The sequence below is a fragment of the Chinchilla lanigera genome, unplaced genomic scaffold, assembly GCF_000276665.1.
Source record: "Chinchilla lanigera isolate Chin_1 unplaced genomic scaffold, ChiLan1.0 scaffold00020, whole genome shotgun sequence".
NCBI classification, from domain to species: Eukaryota; Metazoa; Chordata; class Mammalia; order Rodentia; family Chinchillidae; genus Chinchilla; species Chinchilla lanigera.
Genome location: NW_004955421.1, coordinates 5,777,941 through 5,798,669, shown reverse-complemented (window position 1 = coordinate 5,798,669; position 20,729 = coordinate 5,777,941). Strand labels below are relative to the sequence as shown.

The 20,729-nt window shown below is 38.5% G+C and overlaps 1 protein-coding gene across 3 annotated transcripts in view; it reads left to right on the top strand.

Annotated features, from left to right (window-relative positions):
• The window catches only part of Grm7 (glutamate receptor, metabotropic 7), an 818,896-nt gene that overhangs the window by 743,888 nt on the left and 54,279 nt on the right, over positions 1-20,729 (top strand). For all 3 annotated transcript variants that reach the window (XR_001233876.1, XM_005383738.2, XM_005383736.2), the window contains exon 9: positions 15,078-15,324. Coding sequence is in view for 2 of the 3 variants with exons in the window: in XM_005383738.2 (XP_005383795.1) it covers positions 15,078-15,324 (247 nt within the window). In the remaining variant the exon portion in view is untranslated. The remainder of the gene's footprint in view (positions 1-15,077; positions 15,325-20,729) is intronic.

Genomic DNA, 20,729 nt, shown 5'->3' with positions numbered 1-20,729 from the left:
CAAAAAGAAAACAAGAGTTAGTAGTTTGAGAAGGAAGACAGGTTTGTGAGGGTCAAAGTAAGAGTTTGGCATGTATGAGCTTAAAAACAACCTTTCCCATGGCTATTAAGTAAAAAGCAGACACTATAATTCAGGTTTTCTAATTCCTGAATCCCATGACTTCATCTGTACACATGAATGTATCTGTTAGCCCTAAGTCTTAATGTGAACTTGGGTATCACCGTTCTGAGCACAATGGCAAGAGAAGCTTGTCCCCAGATAGCTCTAATGGGTACAGAGCCTGCACTATATAAGCTTAGTAGAAAGAGCAGGTAGCACAGTTCATTATTAAACACCCAATAATTAATTTTTTGTTCTGTTTTTTTGGGACAAAGTTTTACTATGTAGTTCAGGCTAGCCTCAAACTCACAGCAATCCTTCTGCCTCAGCTTCCGGAGGGCTAGGATTGTGAGTATGCACCACAGTGTCCTGCTAAACACCCTATAATTATACAACCAATCTTCCATGGATTCAGAAAGATATGTAAAATGGTCAGTTCTTCAAGGATACAACCCAGTTTCAGGCTCGGGCTGAATCCGCTCTTTCACACAGAGGTGGGTATTCATTTCTCACCCAGCTCATCCCCTCAACTCCTTCACAGTAGTGTCTTTTTTAATTTGAGGCCACCCCAAAGACTGCCTCTTTTGTTACCATTGGGGAATAAATCACTTCTGACCCCCTCTCCAGCCCCCTTGCCTCATGTTTCCTTGGTCACCAGCTCTTTGTCCCCTTCCTACACAATGGGTATTTCACAACCCAGACCCATTCCGTTCATCTATAATGACACTAAAACTTACCCCCTGCAGGGCAGAGGCTCCCCTCAGCATTACCTTTGCATGCATTACTATGAGTAGAGTCTCTCCTTTGAAGGTGCCAACTTCTACTATTATTTCATTTCCTCTATAATCCAAATAGGTATAAAGTAGATGGAAAGGGAAGAGGTCTTATTCCACCACATAAAGAAAATAGTAAAAACCCTGGGACATCATGCAGACTTGAAACTCAAGGAATTCACAGTTACCCTTAGACTTCCCTCTCTCCCTCTGTGTCTACTTTCCTTGGTCTATCCTTGATTTTTTCAACTTAGTCTTGTTCCGTGTCATAGCCCTAAGTGAGCAAAACTTCCAGACAGTGCAACCTGTGCATGCTACCGATGATATTTACATTCCATTTGTGTACCTTGTATTCTGCCCTCTTGAGCACACGTTTTTTTATCACTGGGAGCATGTACCTGGGTGTGTGTACACAGTTGGGTAGAAAGACCGCAAAACTGCATTGCTTTGACATGAAGATAGATTTACCAGGGAAATCAGACACAGTTTCAACTTCATGGAAAGGATGTTTGCTCATGTTTCATACTAGGGAATACAGGCTTAAATATAAAATGCACGCAAATATGCAATCAATGATAAAGAATCAGAATTTTCTATCAGTTCCTTTCAGAAATACTTAGAGCTGTTTGTTTTTCTAATCACTGGCAATTAAGGTTTCAGAGAATCAAGAATTAAACAGGTCTGTAATCTACTCTTTTATTAAATAGGCTTTTTAGTTGAAAGTGAATATCAGTGTAGTAGAACAAGCCTTAGAGACAAAGAACCTCAGCTTTCATCTTGGCTTTTCTCCTGATGACTATGTCCCTGTGTAGGTCATGAAACCTCCCTGGAAACAAGATTTTGGATTAATATACTCCTAAGTGTATTCACTTTCAGAACCAAAATCCAATGGAAATTTATATTTCAGAGAGTTAATTTCACTCATTAGGATGTTAATGTTGTACCTCCTTGCAAGTGAAATTCTTTTTAAATATTGCTATCCTTCTTTATTTGTTCAAAATGTATTACTGAAATGTTTCATGTTGACAGGCACAACCCTGCAATCATAAGGCTAAATTTTTTCTAGGAGGGTAGAAATTGAGATAAATGAATTCATGACTACAATGATAATTCCTGACCACAGTGCATCTGGTGAATAAAAGAATAGGCTACTGTGAGAGAACATCACAGAAGGAAACTTAGGTTTGTGGATCGTTACGAGATCAGTCAGCCAACATCTGTGAGAGACAATGGAGACTGAACTTGAAAGCTGAGTTACAAGTTAGCTAAAGTTCATTCACAGAAAAAAAGTGAACCAGAGAATGGTATATGTTAAGTCCGTTTGCTAGAAATGGTCTGGAAGTCCCCAAGAAAGCCAGAGATAAATTATATTCAGAAGAGACTGGCTAGGAAGTTGAAATACAACCAGAGCAGGTATTGCAGGGAATACGCACACGGTGTGCAGGTTTCATAAGGATCACTCTGGTGACAACAGAATTGCTTCAAGGGAAGCAGTGTGGGATTTAGTGAAGCCAGTTGGAAAGTTAGGATGGGATCCTGGGCAGGAAGTAAAGAGCATGAGGAGGAGAAAGTGGTGGAGGAGGATGAGGCAGGGAGAGCAGGAGAGCTAACACTTGGGGACTTGGGAACGGTATCCACTGTTCTCTGTAATTTAGGGATATTAATTGGTTGACTGTATTTAAGACTAGGATGGGGTCAGTGGAGAAAGAAGGGAGTAGATTCCAGAAATATTTCATAACTAATATTAGCCAACTGGACAACAAACTGGACATAGAGTATAAAATGCAACAGAACTGCAATTATTAAAGAGAAAAAAAAATTTTTGCTAGTCCTAAGTATTTGATCATGGGATAATACTTAATGGTTCTAAATTGTTCAGCCAGGTTTTTCTCAATTATACGTGCTTTACACTTGAACCTAGATATTTTGTGGATTGTGGAGAGAGAGTAATTTACTCACAGTCTTGTCAGTTAATCATTTTATGATCTTTTACAAACTTTATACAGAAGGCAGGGTTTTCAAATATACTATTGATTCCAAAATACCTCAAAAGGGATCATAGTGGCAAAAACAAAACCCATGTAGTGTCTTAGATAAGTCAAAGTCAGTAGCTTCATATTTTTTTAAAAGCCTAAAGTCACTGAGTTGTCATGGCAACCATTCCATTTTTCTATTGTGAGGAGACAGTTAGGTGCTAACCTGGGAGTTAGCCCAAGCTTTTTGAAAGGAAAGCTCCCACCCTTCCAAAAGCAGGGTGGCTGGATTTTCACTGATGCTTCAGGGTCTATGGAAGTCATTATTGCTAATTGTGTTTTTTTGTTTAATGAATATGTAGAAGTGTTTGAAAAGGTAGGTAGCCACCAAGTCCACTCCCTCTCCTTCGGGTCAGGAGAGGGAATGAACATCCCCAGGAGCCTCAGGCTCTGTCTTCTGCACACCACTTACTTTCTGCATTTCTATCTGACATAAGGCAAGGGATGAAGGTAATGGCTCTTTTGTGCACAAGACGTTCTTCTTTGACTACATTAATTATTTTTTTGCTACCCATAGTAGTAGACACAGAAGGTACGATGGTGAGATAAACAGATATGCTTCCCAGTAGGGAAATACATACAAATCCTCTGTCTCTCCTCCCCTCTCCTCTTTCCCCCAAGTGCATACATGTGCGCACACACACACACAGACACACACACATGCGAAAGAGAGAGAGAGATGAAGTGACATTTACCCTGAGAGTGTGTAATAGAGCAGTATTACCTTATTTTGGTTAGAAAAATCCTAGTTTATGAGATTACATTTAAGTGGAAATCCGAAGGATGAGCAGAAGATGAGGTAGTTGGGCAGGAGAGCTCTAGTGGAGTGATGGTGAACCTCTTTAGGGAGTTCAATGACACCAAAAGCCCACTGCAGCACATGTGCCAGAGGTTCTCCACCACTGCTCTAGGGAAAGGGGAAAGTATAAGTAAAGGCCCAATGGCAGAAGAGAGCAGAGCATGCTGGAGATTTGGCAGGGGTGATCTGTAAGACAAAATGTACGAATGACTGACTTTGGCACCAATTCAGAAATGGATGCAGACCTTCCCATTGACTACAGTCCCTGCCTTTGATTTACTCACTTGCAGATTTTCTCTCCCTCTCTGGCTCTTATGAAACATTTTGGTTCTGTGTCTATTATATATTCTTACTTGTCTCCTTTTGTAAGTACTAGATCTCAGGCTCAGGGGGAGTAAACAAAATGCTTGAGGTGCCGCAGCGAGCCTGCATGCACTTCCGTCTCCGCTGCTCCAATTCCAGCCCAGGCATCACAGCTTTTACGGCTCTTGGCTGCACAGCGTGTGTCTCCCAGATTATATTCATTCATTTGTTCAGCTACAATGAATTGAGCACTTATTGTGTACCAGGAGCTGCGTACTGAGTCAAAACATATGGTTTCTCCTTCTGGAATTCAGAGTCTTGGGAGGAGACGCTCATCAAAGAAATACACCCTGAATGTACAATAACAAATCATGATGAATACAATGAAGGTAAATAGCATGTTCTATCACAGGTCAGACAAGATGGACATAGTCTAGACTACAAGGTCAGAGAAGATGAACCCAAGCAAGTGAAATGGAAAGAGGTGGGAGGAAACCAGGGAAAGATGGGCAGAAACAGCACAGAAGACAGAGGGAACATCACATACGTAGGTCCTGAGGATGGACAGGGCATGGCTTGTTTGAGGAATGTGGAGATAGTGAGAAAAGGCAAAGGGGTAGCCCATAGAGTTCTTGGGGCCAGATTAGGGGCTTTTGTCTTCATCCCTATTGTGGTAGGAAGTGAGCAAGCAGGAAAGCCAGCATCCTGATACGCTGCCATCAGCACTGAGATTTTTAGATGACTGAGACCTGGAAACAAACTGCCTCACAAATCCTGTAAGGAATCTGAGAAAGTCTGGAGGGCGTGCTCAGAGCAGGTAACAACAGAGATCAGACCTGAGGCCCTCTAGAAGGAGAGGAGGGAGTGGTTACCCAACATTTTTAGATTCCTAATCCAACACTTTGGAAACAAGAGCAAAGGGAAACAGATCTTTTGAGGACTAGAGAAAAACCATGAACCATTGCGCCCCTTTCCCTGAGGGCTCACTCCCTCTCACTGTGTCTGCCTAACTAAGAGGACGTCATTTCTCTGCCCGGCCTCAGGATTCTCAGTGAGACTTCTTGTCTACCATTTCCTGGCAGTCTCATTTGAATTATTTGCCCTTTTTTAGACTTAAACTATTGCACAGTGGATGACCTTGATGAAGGGCTTAGAGCACAGTCACCTCTGGAGAGGCAATGCAGTGAGGCAAGGTTACAGACACAGAAGTGCTGACCCAAGGCCCATTAGCCAGTGTGTTCCTCACACTCCATGTAGGCAGGGCAAAGGTAGGGTTCCACCTCTGTCCACAAACAGGCAGTCGTGGAAATGCAAGGAAATCAAGTGGTACACAGGGAAAAGAGCAGTCTAATGCAAGGGGAAAAGAGGCTGAAAAGCAACAAGGGAGCTGGGCACAAGGTGGGAGAGACAGAAGAAGATCAGCCGAAATCACAAGCCAGAACACATAAGGGGAAGGAGAACGCTGGGGTGATTGTGATCATCATACCTGCCGGAGTTCATCAGAAAGCCATTGTCAATGGCGTTGAAAACTGAAAGAAGAGCGTGCTGTTTTTAGAAGAGTCTGATAACTGTCCTCCTGTCAATGACCTCTAGGCACTCATCTCATTTGGATGAAAACATTACAAGTCCAATTTAAGACACCCTGAATATGCCTAAGGAATGCTAAGGGTGTTTCATGCTTAAATCCTTAATGTGACATCAGTATTATCATTTAGTTACTTTGTTTTTATATTTATTAGAACTATAATGGGGACTTCAAAAGTTGGCAAGCTCTAACAGGATTTCACCTATAAAAGTGGGATATTTAACTGTATCTTTAAAAACTGAATTGTTTCAGCTCAGATTTTATTATTTTAAGCCCATGAGCTGACTTGCGGCGTGATACATAACATCATTATATCATACTCAAGATATTCCCCAGTGAGGTACAGCATTTTCACATTATAAGGCAGAACTGGACATAACCTCCTACAAAAAGGCCTTTAGGTTCAATATGGATGAATATGGGCTGGAGATTTAAAGGGAGCAGGCAGAATCTGGCAGAAATGTGTCTCTAGGCTGACTATGGGGAGAATGTCGTGACTTTGTGTGCTAAATCACTGCAAGGAAGAGCCTCACAATTTCCGAGCTCGCAAGCCTGCAGGAATGGTAAATAAACCCTTTAGATAACACAGATTGTGAGAGTATTAGCTATATAAAAGAATAAAACTCAAATCTTACAACTGCAAGGGAAAAATTTGTGAAATTAAAATTGAGGGGTCAGAAGGGTGATAAGAGAGAAGAATTGTGCGTATGTGTGCGTGTGTGTGTGTGTGTGTGTGTGTGTGTGTGTGTGTGGACTATGCTTATACATGTCCAGTAAAATCAGCAATGGCTTCTCTGGAAGACTTCACCATCTAAATTGACTGCAGCTTGTTAAGAGTAGCATGGGAGAGCAAACCTAAACTTTCAAAGATGTTGTCAACTGTAATAACAGCATCTCTCTAATTGCAACATGTAGCAATAGTCACAGCATCAAGTTTCAGGTCAGAACAAAATACTGAGAGGTAGGTGATTTCAAGCGTGAACAGAATCACTTATCTCATGCTCCCAAAACAGATTTGCATTCACCTGGAGCACTCACCTTAAGTCCATCCAAGTCTGTAATTCCATTGTGCATAGATTTAATATCATGTTCATCTGAGGATATTAAATAAGAAAAGTGAAACGTGTAAAACTAGGTCTTGTCTAATAATCATCTAGTTTTCTCCATCATTTTTAGCACAGCCACAAGATGCCTATCCCAGACTACTTGGTGGGTACCTTTTTAACTATGTCACCTATTTATCTATCATCTACTTGAAGACAGAAGGTCAAAATAGAATGGCATGAAAATTATCTGCAGAACTTGAACCTGTCTGCTCTAATAATATCAGCATTTCCTAACCAATGCCCATATGCCAGGCTCCATGCCCACTACTTTTCACACATGATTTGCCCTTATCATCCAAGCAACAAGAAAGGCTCTAGGAGACTCAGGTAGGATTTATACTACATGCTCTCACAACGAAGTCCTTGGGCATGATTCTAGGCTCTCACTAGCCAGAGTATGCCCAAAGTGAACCACCAGCCATCCAAGGCTAAAATCTGAAATCAGTTCTAATAAAAATATTTTTCTTTCCTTTAAATTATCCTAGTAGAAAATGAAATACAAAATAATAACTAAAAGCTATATTTCCCCTCTTATCTACTGGATCCTTCTATAGCAGTGATGGTGACCCTTTAAGAGATGACTACAACCCCAAACCCAGCTACTGCAGTTAAACCTGAATACTGAGGTTTTAGGTTAGAAAAAGCGACTCATATATTAACATCTTTTGTTTTAAAAAAACACACATGCCATAGGTTTGCCACCATTATGCTATCATTACATACTACTTCATGCCCTAGAAAAGGTCTTCAGAATTTTTATCTTTGGGATGCCTGAGGGAAACTTAACTGCAAATATTCTGTTCCAGTCTCAGTCATGCAGCATTATTAATTCCTCAAAAATATGGTCACTTTAATTACTAAGCAAGGGGCACAGGTGATAAAGACAGAAAGCACTAGTTTTTGTTGCCAGGAACTTTTCATTTCAGTTCAGTCACATGAATATTTCAAACATCTGTCAGATAATAATATACCCTTCCTCTTTACTGTGACAACATCAGACACATTTTTCATTTTTATTACACAGACTTGGGAATGTTATGAGAATTACAGAATTTCTCCCATCCCACCTAAAGACTCCATTAAAGCATTCTTATCCCACTTCCCACTTGTCACCCAAGAACATACAAAACTGTTCACAGAAATAGTCATTGACAGATGAAATAGGGGTTTGAGTATACTTTCAAACAAAAGAGAAGAAAACTTAATAAGGTTTTCTCCTCTAAGCAATTTGTTATTCAGCGATTCTATAAGAAAGACAATCACTTCAAGAAGTATTAAGATTGTATAAAGAAGCATAGAGTAGAAAGCAAGACATTTTATGTTATACTCAATAAATAAATCAATGATATTAACATCTTTTGTTGACTGGTTGCTACATGCTGGCCACTGTTTTATATATTTCATAATGGCAGCTCCTTTGGTCCCAGTGACTATCTTCTAATGCAGGTACTGCTATCTGTACTTTAGTAGTAATGTAACAGAACACCATAGGAAAAATGCTACTACCAATGGACTATGAATGGTAGTTTTTTTGAGGCATTGTTTAATGCTAAAGATATTATCATACATAATTCTTGCTTCAAGTAAAATCATTTTCAATAACCAAAATTTAACAATTATATACTTGGTGGGACACATCACTTTTATTATCTAGTCATTTATATTATTATGTGACTTACATGTTATTAAAATATCACCGTGCTGAAAATTGTGCCACAAGAAACACAGGATTTATGGGGAAATTTCTGTTAGTGATACAATACTCAAAAACATCATTAATGATATATACAAATAAAAATAGTAGCAAGGTATAAAACATACTATATGGCTAGCAAGTATGTAATACTATAATCAATATGATATTTTACCTTTTAAAAATGACTTAAACTTTGTCCATGGAAGAACATGCCAGGGATAACTGCCAGATATTTGAAGCACAGGAATCTGTGTGTCTTTTGTGTGTTTCCGCACAGCGTGGTTGAGTTGGGTGACGCTTATTGTATTTGGTTAGAGTGTCCTGTGGAAGAAAGCACACACTTGCAAGCATGAACTTTATGTCAAACAAATAATTTTCTAATGTACTGATCCCCTCGGAGTGCCTCTGCATTTCTAAAGCAAACATTGTGGCACATTGACTATTCTGCTAAGCAGACCAAGGTGAGGGCCACTTAAGGTATAACTTGGGAATGGGAAGATGGGGAAAGCTTTATGTAGAAGTACCAAAGCACTGAGCATCAAATATGAGCAAGGTACCAGGTGGGAGAAAGGCATTGCAGGAGAAAGGGTAAGGAGCCAAATACACATTGTGGAAAACAAAGGATGTAATCAGCAATTAATGCATTGTGCATTGTATAGTGCTTAAATATTGTACTTATTTGTATACTCATTTTTAATTGGCTAATCTAAGCTGTGTATGTTTGGGGTGTACAAAGTGGTATTTTGATGTAGAGGGACATTGTAGAATGGCTGAATCAAGCTGATTCATACATTACGTTACATACTTTTTTGTGGTAAGGAAACTTAAAAACTACTCTTCTAGAAATTTTCCAGCAAGAAATATATTGTTAACGCAGCCACCATGTTATATGATAGATCTCTTTATTGTTCCCTAAAATGTTGTTCCCTGCAGGCAGGGAACGTGACTGAGATGCTTCTCGTGCTATGCCCAGCCCCTGAGCCAGTGCGGGCACCTGAGAGTATCTCAGTGAAATAGCGACCCCCATAGGCAGTAGAGGAAAGGCTGTCTCACCATTGTGTAGCTGAAAACCACAACTAACAGTGATTTCCACCACATAGTCATCAGTTAATTACCTCCTGTAGCAATGGTTTGGCACCACCAAACTGCTCCCAGAATTGTTTTCTAATCGATTGACTGAATATTTATACAGCTTAAAGTGGTGATTGTCTATTGTAAATGTATGGTAGTTCATTTTTATCATGTGTAATTGAAGACATTAGTGTTCATAATGAGACTACTTGAACGAACACAAATATGTGAAATTAGATCCCCTCCCTTGTCCTAGTGTTCTGTCTCCGTGCAGCCTGTCTTTATTGTGGCAGGTAGCGCTTGCCTTGAAATCTCTCAGAATGATTTTCAGCTAAATTGATTCTGAAACTTTTACAGACTTGGCAACTTTCAGAGTTGCTCTCCAGCACATCAATTATTATGTATGTATCAAATAGCTCATCAATTAAACGGCAATTCCTTCCACTCCTGAATGGGCAAAAAGTTTTGCCTAAAACTGTTTCAGTGTGATTAGCTCACTGCAGGTAAAGACACACTGAACATCAGAAGTTTTAAAGTTTCTTAGCAACTGAAAGTTAGACAATGAAAAGTCTACTAAGTGATGCACCAGCTTAGAAAGCAACAAAGGCATCTCATGAAATGCATTCACATGCTATTCAACAACGAATTTTGAAGCTAGATAACAAAACGCATGGAGTAGATTTAGCTGAGTTTTGTATCACTTAATTGTCCCCATGTCTATATATCTAACAGTACACTTTCTGATACATCTCTATATCCTTCAATAGAAAGGAAACTGGATTTTTTAGACTGCAACCTAGTTAGACAAGACATATGCAGCATGTTTTAAATATAAGAAGCTGTTTACAAAGGAATCCTTATTCTGAGATCTATATCCCAACAGCCTAACTTTGCTGTATATAAATGCTACCAGTCAGTATTTCACAGATGCTTCGTAGGCACTCTGCTAAGCACCTTTCATGTAATAATTAGTTTAATCTTCACAGCTATCATATGGGGTAAGGATTATTATCTTCCTTTTATGGATGAGGAAACTGAAAGAAAATAGTTGTAGTCATGGATTTTGTGCATGAAACTAAGAAAACTGATACAGATTGTTTGAGTTTTCATCCTTGAATCATATTTAGTACATTCTTACAGTATACTACAATATACTTGTGTTATATTGTGTTAACTGATACACAACTCTTTACTGCATGGGTCTACATTTCTTATCTGTATGTGAATATTAAAAAGATATATATGACCAAGAAGCAGAACCTAAGTTCTAGAAATTCATTTAGGTCAGTGACAGCAAATCTTTAAAGACCAAATGTCAAACTGCAATCCAAAACCCACTCATTTATTGCAAAGTGCCAACTCTGCAATTAAACATGAATACTGTAGTTCTAGTTTAGAAAAAAACACCTCATACATTAACATCTTTTGTCTTAAAAGAAAAATGTAGTATTCTATATGTGCCATAGCTTTGCCAATACTAGTTTAAGTTAATGACAAAATTAAAAATTATTAACACAGAAATTCCCAGGCAGTATGCTTTCTTCTAAAAGGCCTGAGCCACTGATGATGGGCCAAGGTGGAAGGTGCTCTTTTCTCTCCGGAAAATGAAAATTACACAACCAGGATTTGATGGATGGATTTGAAGGCAAGTGCCAAGGGAAAGGCTTGATCTCAACAAAACATGTATGTCCCTGGCTCTCTAAACTTTGATGACAAGGACTCATAATGATCATCCACTCCTTTGCAATTTCAATGGAATTATAAGGAAAGCAAAATGGTGTGAAACACCAAAAATTAAACAGGGTGGTGCATTACACAAAAACATCAGATAAAATAAGAACACTATGACAGGAAACACAAGTATATTGTAATTTGCTATAAGAATGTACTAAAGATGATTCAAGGATAAAAACTCAGGACTTATAGGTGAACCTCCCACTGAAGGGCAACAGGTTGTATATTAGTCATCTTTCTCACCACCGAGGCACCATATCTAACACTAGTGTATTAGAGGAGGAGACATTTAATTTGGCTCACTGTTTCAGGGGATTCAGTCCATGGTTCAGTGGCTCCAAGGGAAAAAACATCATGGTGGAAGAACAGGGCAGAGCAAAGCTACTTCTTCATGGTGGCCAAGAAGCGAAACAGGGGAGCACTGGCAGAAAAGAAAGGAAGACGGATGACCTTTAGTAACAAAGGTCACACCTCCATGACTGACCCAGACCCATCCAGAGGTGTGCTTTACTAATCCCATGAATATTTATTAATCCAATCAAGCTGACATATCATGATTAATGATCACAACCAGTGACTTAGCCCCACTCCTGGTTCTTAGATACCTGTGGGCCTATATCTCTGGGATATCTATAAATTCTTATCTTTTACCTATATACTTATTAAAAACACTTACATAGCACTTAAGATGTGATAGGTCCTATCTAAAGCATTTTACAGTGACTAACTTATTTAATTATCTAGACAACATTATGGGGTGCTTTTGTTACCCCCATTTTATACATGTAGAAGCTAAGAAGAAGTAATTTGGCCAGTGTCACAAAACTAGTAATTGGTGATTGAACTTGAAGAGACAACCTCAAGGCTCTTCCTTCTTAATCACCATGCTACATGAAAATGATCTTTGGGATAGGCAAGGGTAAGAATTTGGTCACTGACGCTTATCTTGGTTGTCATGTATTTTTGAAGTGTTACCAGAATGTTAACAAAATACCATAGTATTAATATTTGCATATGAAAATAATGAAACACTGCATAAAATGAACATTATAGACCTGGAGTCAAATTACTAAGTAGTCTTTTATATTAAAAATATGTATGGAAATTGTTATGGGTTGTATCTAGATGTCCCCCTAAAGCCTCATGCAATCATAGGGGCTTTTCAAAAGTGGCTGGATCTCGAGTGTGTGATGCTGGGATTGATTCATGGTGCAATGCTAAGATTAAAGGTGTGAGTGTTACCTGTCCTAAGGGTACGCAGCCTGATAAGATATTAGGGACAGAAAGAGGTTCATTACTTGTTGCTTACCTGCTGCTTGCTGTCTTCTGGCTGCTCTGCTTTGCTATGGACTCTTTCCTCTTTATGATTCCCCTCTGCTATGCCACCCTGCCTAGGAGCCAGCCAATTATGGTTTGAAACTTCTATAAACGATGAGCCAAAATAAACCTTTCCTCTCTTAACTTTGGGTATTGGATATATTGCCTCAGTGATGAGTGAAGTAACAAAGACAGAAATATACATACATACAAATATTTGTAACTACATACACATATAACTGATAGTTATATATATATAATAAAACAAATATCAAGTGATTTCTTCAACTGCAAAATTTACTCATGAGCAGAGAAACAAAACACAACATAAGTTCCTGTGGATTACCTTACATACCTTACACTGCTGGACTGGCTAGCCTTTGGTTTGGAAAGCCCTCATGAATAAGACGATACCTGTTACCACGACAAAGAAAGAAGTACTATCTATGTCCATAAAGTCCTGTGACCACGATAAGATTTCTTGAACAGTGTAGGCTTGCAGAATGGAATGATATTGAATCAAAGATATTCTAGTAGGAAAAGATGAGCCTCTGAGATATGATCTAATTAAAAACCAAACGGATCATTAATTTAACATTGTTTTTATCTATTTTTCATTCATTATGTATTATAGAGTTAGCAGCTGGCAGCTCTTTTTAACCATTCAGAGACATACAAATTCAAATTAATCTTACAGTTAGAAAACTGTATTTCTTCCAGATGAAATGTCAAAGGCACTTTTGATGCTACAGGTGCTTCAATTAAAGAATTAAGATCAGAAACATCCAGGCAGTCAATAGATCTAATAGAAATTCTTGCATGTTTAGAGAAGGGCCGTTTGACCATCGAGGCATAAGTAGGGAAAATCTGTCAACCATTTGACTCCATCTATTACATACTTATCAAGTATCTACCATTTTCCTGTAATGTAAACATAATAATTCCCTTGAGAAAAAGATTTTGGCTTCATGGAACCTGAGGCCCAGTAGGGGAAATGGACAAATAGTATGTAATTACAGAGGCTAATGATGAAAGATGTAAAGAAAATAATTTTTTGAGACTACCTAAGTAAAGAAGCTGGCCTAGATTTGACAGTAGTTCGGTATGGATGTTCAAAGAAGCAAAGGAAAAAGATTCCATACAAAGAAAACAGGAATTTGTAAAACTAGTATGTATGCATTTTCTATACTTGAAAAAGAACAGTATATTCAAGATTTGAAAGATATCCCACTCTAATTTAGCCCTAGGGAGGTAGGATGGGAGGTTGGGAGCTGAGAAGTGATGGAAAATTGGTCAAACACAAACCATGTAGGACCTTGTAGACTCCATTAAGGATGAGGACTTTTGCCCTCAAATCAATGAGAAGACACAGCTGTAGGACAGCACAGTCAAATATATGCCAAACACGTGTAAAAGGTGATGCTGCTCTGCTCACTGCAATCCAGCCTTTTAAAATAAATTTACTTAGTTTTTGCCTTTTTGAGACAAGGTCTGGCCATACAGCTCAGGCTCGCCTTGAGCTCACTTTGTAGCCCAGGCTGGCCTAGGAACTTGCAATGATCCTTCTGCCTCAGCCGCGCGAGTGCTGGGATTACAGGCGTGCCCCACCATGCCTGGCAATCTAGCCTTTTGAAGTCATGCAAAACACAAACATTCCTCATCATAAGGAGACTCCAGATCAAAGTAAGACATGTCATAAACCCAACTAGATCAAGGCAAGTTGCCTGTGACTTTCCCCTTTATGATTACACAGTTCTCCATAGCCTTCAAGCACAGCATTTCAAATTCATGACCATGGCAATGACTTACACTGGACAGAAAATGAATAGGTGATCTGATTTATTGAGGAAATAAAAGGAGACAAGACAGGTATGGGAGCAACATCCAAACTACAAATAACACAAAGCCAGAATGAGCTTTTGTTTATTCTCTTAGAAATGTGCCAGTGTAAAGACAGTCGATAAGCCATATTGCTAGATCTTGGTTTCTTGCCCTCTGTGTTTTATAAAATAGACTTTGCAAGAAGGTGTTATTTTTGAGGAAACTTAATTCATTGCTTTGTAGGTATGGTAAGGTATACTGTTTTTGAAAAACAATACAAAGAGGTATTTATTAATATAAATATTTTCCAAATAAGGTCTCATAACACTGGCATAATAAATCATAAGCTCTATTTTAGTATTTTTATATGTAGGTGAGATAAAAAATAACTATGTGTTTCTCAAAGTTACAAATTCCTATGATCTTCATGGCTTCAAATTCACCTGCTTTTCTGATTAAAAGTGTTTAAATGTGATTTAAGGTCTACCCTGAACTTCAAGATAGGAGGCTTTTCCAAGGCAAGCATGCATAGGCAATTGCCCCATGGCACTCCATCAGTTAATACATGCATAAATTCTCAGATAAATGGGCACAGCCTGTCTTCCATTTTTATCAGAAGGCCCTTGAGATTGCTATGTTTTCTCCCCTAACCGTAGTCATTGTTGACATCGCTTTAAGTGTTCAGACTCCTTCTGCGGTCATTTTATTTGTAATAGTGCCTTGTGTGTTGTGTCTCCTAGCTCTACATACAAACTACCACACTTACAATCTCCATGAACCTAAGTGCGTCAGTGGCGCTGGGGATGCTATACATGCCGAAAGTGTACATCATCATTTTCCACCCTGAACTCAATGTCCAGAAACGGAAGCGAAGCTTCAAGGCAGTAGTCACAGCAGCCACCATGTCATCTCGGCTGTCACACAAACCCAGTGACAGACCCAACGGTGAGGCAAAGACAGAACTCTGTGAAAACGTAGACCCAAACAGTAAGTAACTCTCCTTTCTTCTCATTTTACCATCCTGCATCAGGAAGCTGCGGGAAATGTGATGCGTTGCTTCACCTGGACAAATAATGTGATCATTCTTGTCTAATCAGTTGAGTTAGGCTGCTGAATGCTAATTTTTGCTCTTCTGAGTTTGACTCATTCTGGCCACCATTTTTGTTTTGCTACATGTTGGTTAAAAACAACAACAAAAAAAGCATTTAGAAGTTCTATTACAGAAGTGTGAAGCTTCCCCTTGCCTTGTTCTTGTTCTTTGCTACCAAACCTGCCAATTGACATAAACATACCTCTCAGATTGTCCTCCTTGCCTGCATCTTTCCTGCTAAGGAAACAACTTTCTGTTAAGGGAAACAACTTCTAGTGACATCACCATGTGGGGAGAGATGTCCCATGCCATTGCAGAGGAGATTCACTCAATAAAATATAGACCCTTAGAGGATTAAGCAAGTGATGCTAGAGTTGAGGTTCTACAAGGTATATCTACAACCCTTCAATACAGCCTTCAGTCATACCTGCAAAGGACCCCAAATAAAATAGGCATAGAGACATCACTTTGTAGACAACTCAGTCCCAAGCTCAGAGGCAAAATGTATATGTTTCTCAACATGTATACATTTCTCTAACATTACTAACAATGTGGTGGTAAGAGTGAATTTCAGATTATAAACATATAAGTTCTAGGATTAGCTTTCTAGGAATATGTTAGTCAGGTCCAAATAGAATGAGAGACTCCAATGTTCTTGATAATTCCTGTTTTTAAGACAGAAGAGGCTGTGGGTTGTCTGTTAAGTCATTAATATGCTACTTTCAATTATGAACTGATATTGTAGCAAAAGGCTCACTGCCTAGCAGAAGTAAGAAGGGCTCTCTGGATTTAGTCTTAACAAATACTGTGCAAAGACTCATTGTCTTAGTTCATTTCCATTTATAAGTAATTACTTGAATAAATGGCATGAAGCACTTTCAAAATCACTGGACAAAGTAGGTTAAGTAACACAGTGGGCTTCGCTTTGACTTTTCAATAGAGAGATTCTGTTGAAGGACAAGACAAAAGGAAGAAAAGTCATCTCCTTGAGACAAGGGAGAAACAGAATGAATGTGTAGGCTCTGCTGTCCCAGAGCAACCAGTCAATCAAAAGGCAGGGAAGAGGACAGTGAAGTGCCGTGGCATTCAGTGTGGTGTAGGAAGAGGCTTTGGGTTGAGATAAACTTGAGTTCAAATCCAAACCATTCCGTGTATCAACTGTGTGACTGGAGAGTTATTGAGCTTTTCTAAATCTCTGCATCTTTATATGGAAGTAATAATATTTGTGTCATAAATGTGTCTTAAAACAGTATATCAATGAAATGCTAACTCCTTCTATTCCTGAAAATGCAAAAAGCTTTGTTTAAAAGTACATTCCAGAGTGACTGCTTAAGGAAACATGACAGTGCAGTTAAAGACACCATGAGGGACATGAAACACCATGAGGGACTGAACACCACGAAGGACATGAAACTAAATCCATAAAAGAATTTCCGTTATCATACGTACACATATATTTATGCACTTGCCTGTAATGATAAATATACTGATATATGTATAGTTCTGTAGTTTTCTACTGTGGAATCTCATGTCAAAGTTGCATTTTATGGAACTTTTATCCTGCAGCTGTTCTAACATCTATTTTTTTTTATTTAGTTCTGTACACACACACATACACACACACACACACACACACATGCATGCACATACGTACTTAACTAGATATTGCTCCAAATCATTAAGTAGGCAATCTAGTTGCATAAAATGAATATATTAAAATTACCAAACTATAAGTTTTGAATTGGACATTTAATTCAATGCTATACTACTCAGAATTACTAACTTTCAAACTATCTTCACTTTTGGTAACTTTTAATGATTAGGTCCAATCATTGTTGAGGTCTTTTAGGTTATGACAGTGGTTGTTAAAATGCTAACATTAACATTAATACTAATACTAGCATCATTGCCCTTTGGAATAGATATGCATAGATACCCATGCTTCATAATGGCTTCTTACTGTTCACAATAAGTCTATACAGTAGGAACAATTATTGAGTATTATTTTATTTTACTAAATAAACTTAGGCTTAGAGACCTTATGCGACATTATGAAAGTCCATACCTTGTTACGAGCTGGGATTGGATTAATCCAGATGTGACTCCTAAATGCATGCTTATTCCTCTTTGCTCCTCTGTTTCTTGAAACATGAATGAAATGTCAAAATTCTAATGCAGCAATTACCTGTTTGGCTTCCTTGTTTGTTAATATAGCTTGTGCATACAGAATGTGATGGTGATAATGTCTGTTGAGAGATTCTTTAGATTAACATATCATGGAATGTATTATTGCTTATTGTATTGTTTATGCACAGGAGTAACCTGCACTTAAAGAAGGCTGCCCAGGTAGAGGCTTCATCTTACTAACTGAAAAATTCAAATATTATACAATCCATTTCAATCACAACGATGATTCCATTGGCAATTCATTGGTGTCTTTCCTTAAGAGAGTTTCCCTTGCGGGGGTGGGGCAGGGTGTTGCTGCTTTTGTGTCTACACAGAGTCAAGATAAATATTCCAGAAAAAAAATAAAAATATAAAGGAAGAAATAGACCCTTTGCTTTATAATCAGTCTGAAAGATGTTTAAAAATTCTTTCAGCACTTTTGCACTGTGTAGATACTTCGCTAAAACACGTATAGACTTTGACTAGATATTGGCTGAACTGCAGGAGGAGATTCATGTACCTCCAAACACTGGGGTTTCTGATGAACCAGCCCTCTGAGGTCCCAAAGCAGAATCCATACACCTTATCCTCATCCAAGTTCTCCAATAGCACTTTCTGCAATGATGGTCATGGTCTAGATCTGTGCTGTCCGATACAGTCAGCACTAACACGGGTGTCTCATGTACTTGAAATATGATTACTCAACTGAACAAAAACATTTTATTGTACGTTGCTTTAAATAATGTAAATAGCCACCAATGCCTGTGGCTCCTGCATTGGACAACACTGTTCTAGAACTTACTATAACTTAATAAGTAAGGATTGTATTCTTAGCCCCCACTGGGCATGGTTCCCATAACTTTAGCACTCATGCTGATCTGAGATAAAATCAACTTTGAAAAATACATAAAAATGATATAAGAAAAGATGCAAAAGTCATTTAAAATGATTCTAAAAGTGATGTCACACACATATTAATTAGATAACATAGAGAGTGTTTATATTTGCCAACTTAGTTCTCAGCAATGAAAAATGTATGTACATAGAAAAAGAGTAATGAAAAATTCAATTAATGAAAACAGACAACTATTTTCATGCTAGAAAGCATTGTGATATTCTGTTGAATACCAAATGTGGCTCAAATTAACTCCAATATCTGGACTTTGGAAAAGGGACAAAGGAACAAATTTAATTCAAGCTGCCTGTTTAAAAAAACAAATAAGCTGGTTGTGGTGGTGCACGCCTGTAATCCCAGCACTCAGGAGGCTGAGGCAGGAGGATCACTGTGAGTTTGAGGCCAGCCTGGGCTACAAAGTGAGCTCAAGACCAGCCTGAACCACATAGTGAGACCCTGTCTCAAAAAGAAAAAAAAATTTAAAAATTTAAAAATTTAAAAAAACTTTAAAAAACAAATAAAAACACAGACCATGCACTTGAGAAAAATATCTCTTCAGTAGGGTATTCTGTACACTATTTTCTGAAGGAGGGTATCTGCGAGGAAAGTCAAGTTTATGGTATGAGCTACAAAGTAAATAATGGAACAGAAATGTCTTCTTACTCATTGTTGGTCATGATGTATTTCAATCTTCAGTGTTTTCATTTTTAACAGCTCTGCTCCATCATTGCAGTTTGCCATCTGGTGCATGCGCGCTTCTACTCATCCAACTCCACACTGCAGCTCGTGTCTACATAAAACCAAACTTGCTTGTTGGCTTAATGGGCAGATAATAAAACTGCCCCAGTACTGCTTTATTTTCCTCAAGGAGTTGAATTTTCCTCTTGGTTGCTTCTTCAGTTATATCCCATTGTTTGAAAGAAAAGGAAAATGCTTCCATATGACACCAACGATAGTCAACCTTCTCAAAATTTTAATATTATCTGTGTGATACTAACATATCAAGCTTGGGCAAATATTTGATGGTCTCTACCTTCAGACTGACAAACAGCAAGCTCAGAAGGCACAATACATAACTCAGCTACTTGTTGAAATTTTATTTATGCAATGAGATTTCTGTCACTAGGGGTTCAAAAAAGCCTGACGTCATTTGGAGAGCTTTACAGGATTCCTGTTCAGTAATCCTTTCTAATAAGAAAGGAATGCCACAACTTTGTTTCTCTCACCTGGCTCCTGAATTTGGCATCTTTCCTTTCACCTTCTACTGCTGATCAGCATGTGTATATTCATGGTGAACTTGAAGATGCCAGGTAAATAGGAAGGCATGCTTGTGCTCTGGCCCTGGCTTATTGCTGGCCATTAATCTCCTTTTTAAGCTGGATTGATACTCTTAAGCAAGCATGGCTCTATTGGGATAGGTGTATCAGATCTTTTGCCTTTCTCACCTGGACTGGTCATAACCAGATGATGCTCTGCAAATTGCCCTCTGGTTTCATGCTTTCCTTGGTAAAGATTGTAGTGCATAATAATGAGAGACCTATGCTACCTTTGTCCTAATATACCATCCATTTTCTAAGCTACTTTTCCCAGGCAGTGCAGAAAAACAATTTTCTGAACTAGATACAGTTTTCTGTGGACAGTTAATAGCACCTGGGTATGGTAGACAGGTGAACAGCTAGGGAAACAACTCCTTCTTGGATGTGGGGATACATGAATGATTAATAACCCTGGGACAGAGGTTAAACATATACCATGTGAAAGATGGGATTAAGTTGATGAACACATTTTATAGGGAAACACATGTTAGAATAACAGAAATGCATGCCACCGATATAAAATATTTAAAATCTGTCTATTCTGATGCTGCTTTTGTTTTGTTACCAGATTTACATTTACTGGAAGGAAAATATAAGTAAAACTTGTACTGTTCTCAAAGAAAGCAGTCATATAAAGTAGAATTGTCAATATAAGGAAGTATTTGATTAAGCAAACAAAACCTCAGACTGCTAGAAAATGGATGTGGGAACCAAATCTTACACAAGTAATGATGCCTAAAAAATTCTGGAACACACTCCTGCACTGTGTTAATCTGTTATAGTGTTTTGTTTTGTTTTGCTTCTTCATTTGTTTGGATCCCTAACATTCTCAACATTCTGCTACTTGTCTCATCCTTCTGACTCACCACACAGGTTGGTCACCATGACTGTGACTAGGCTGAGACAAAAGGAATGGCAGCAGAAA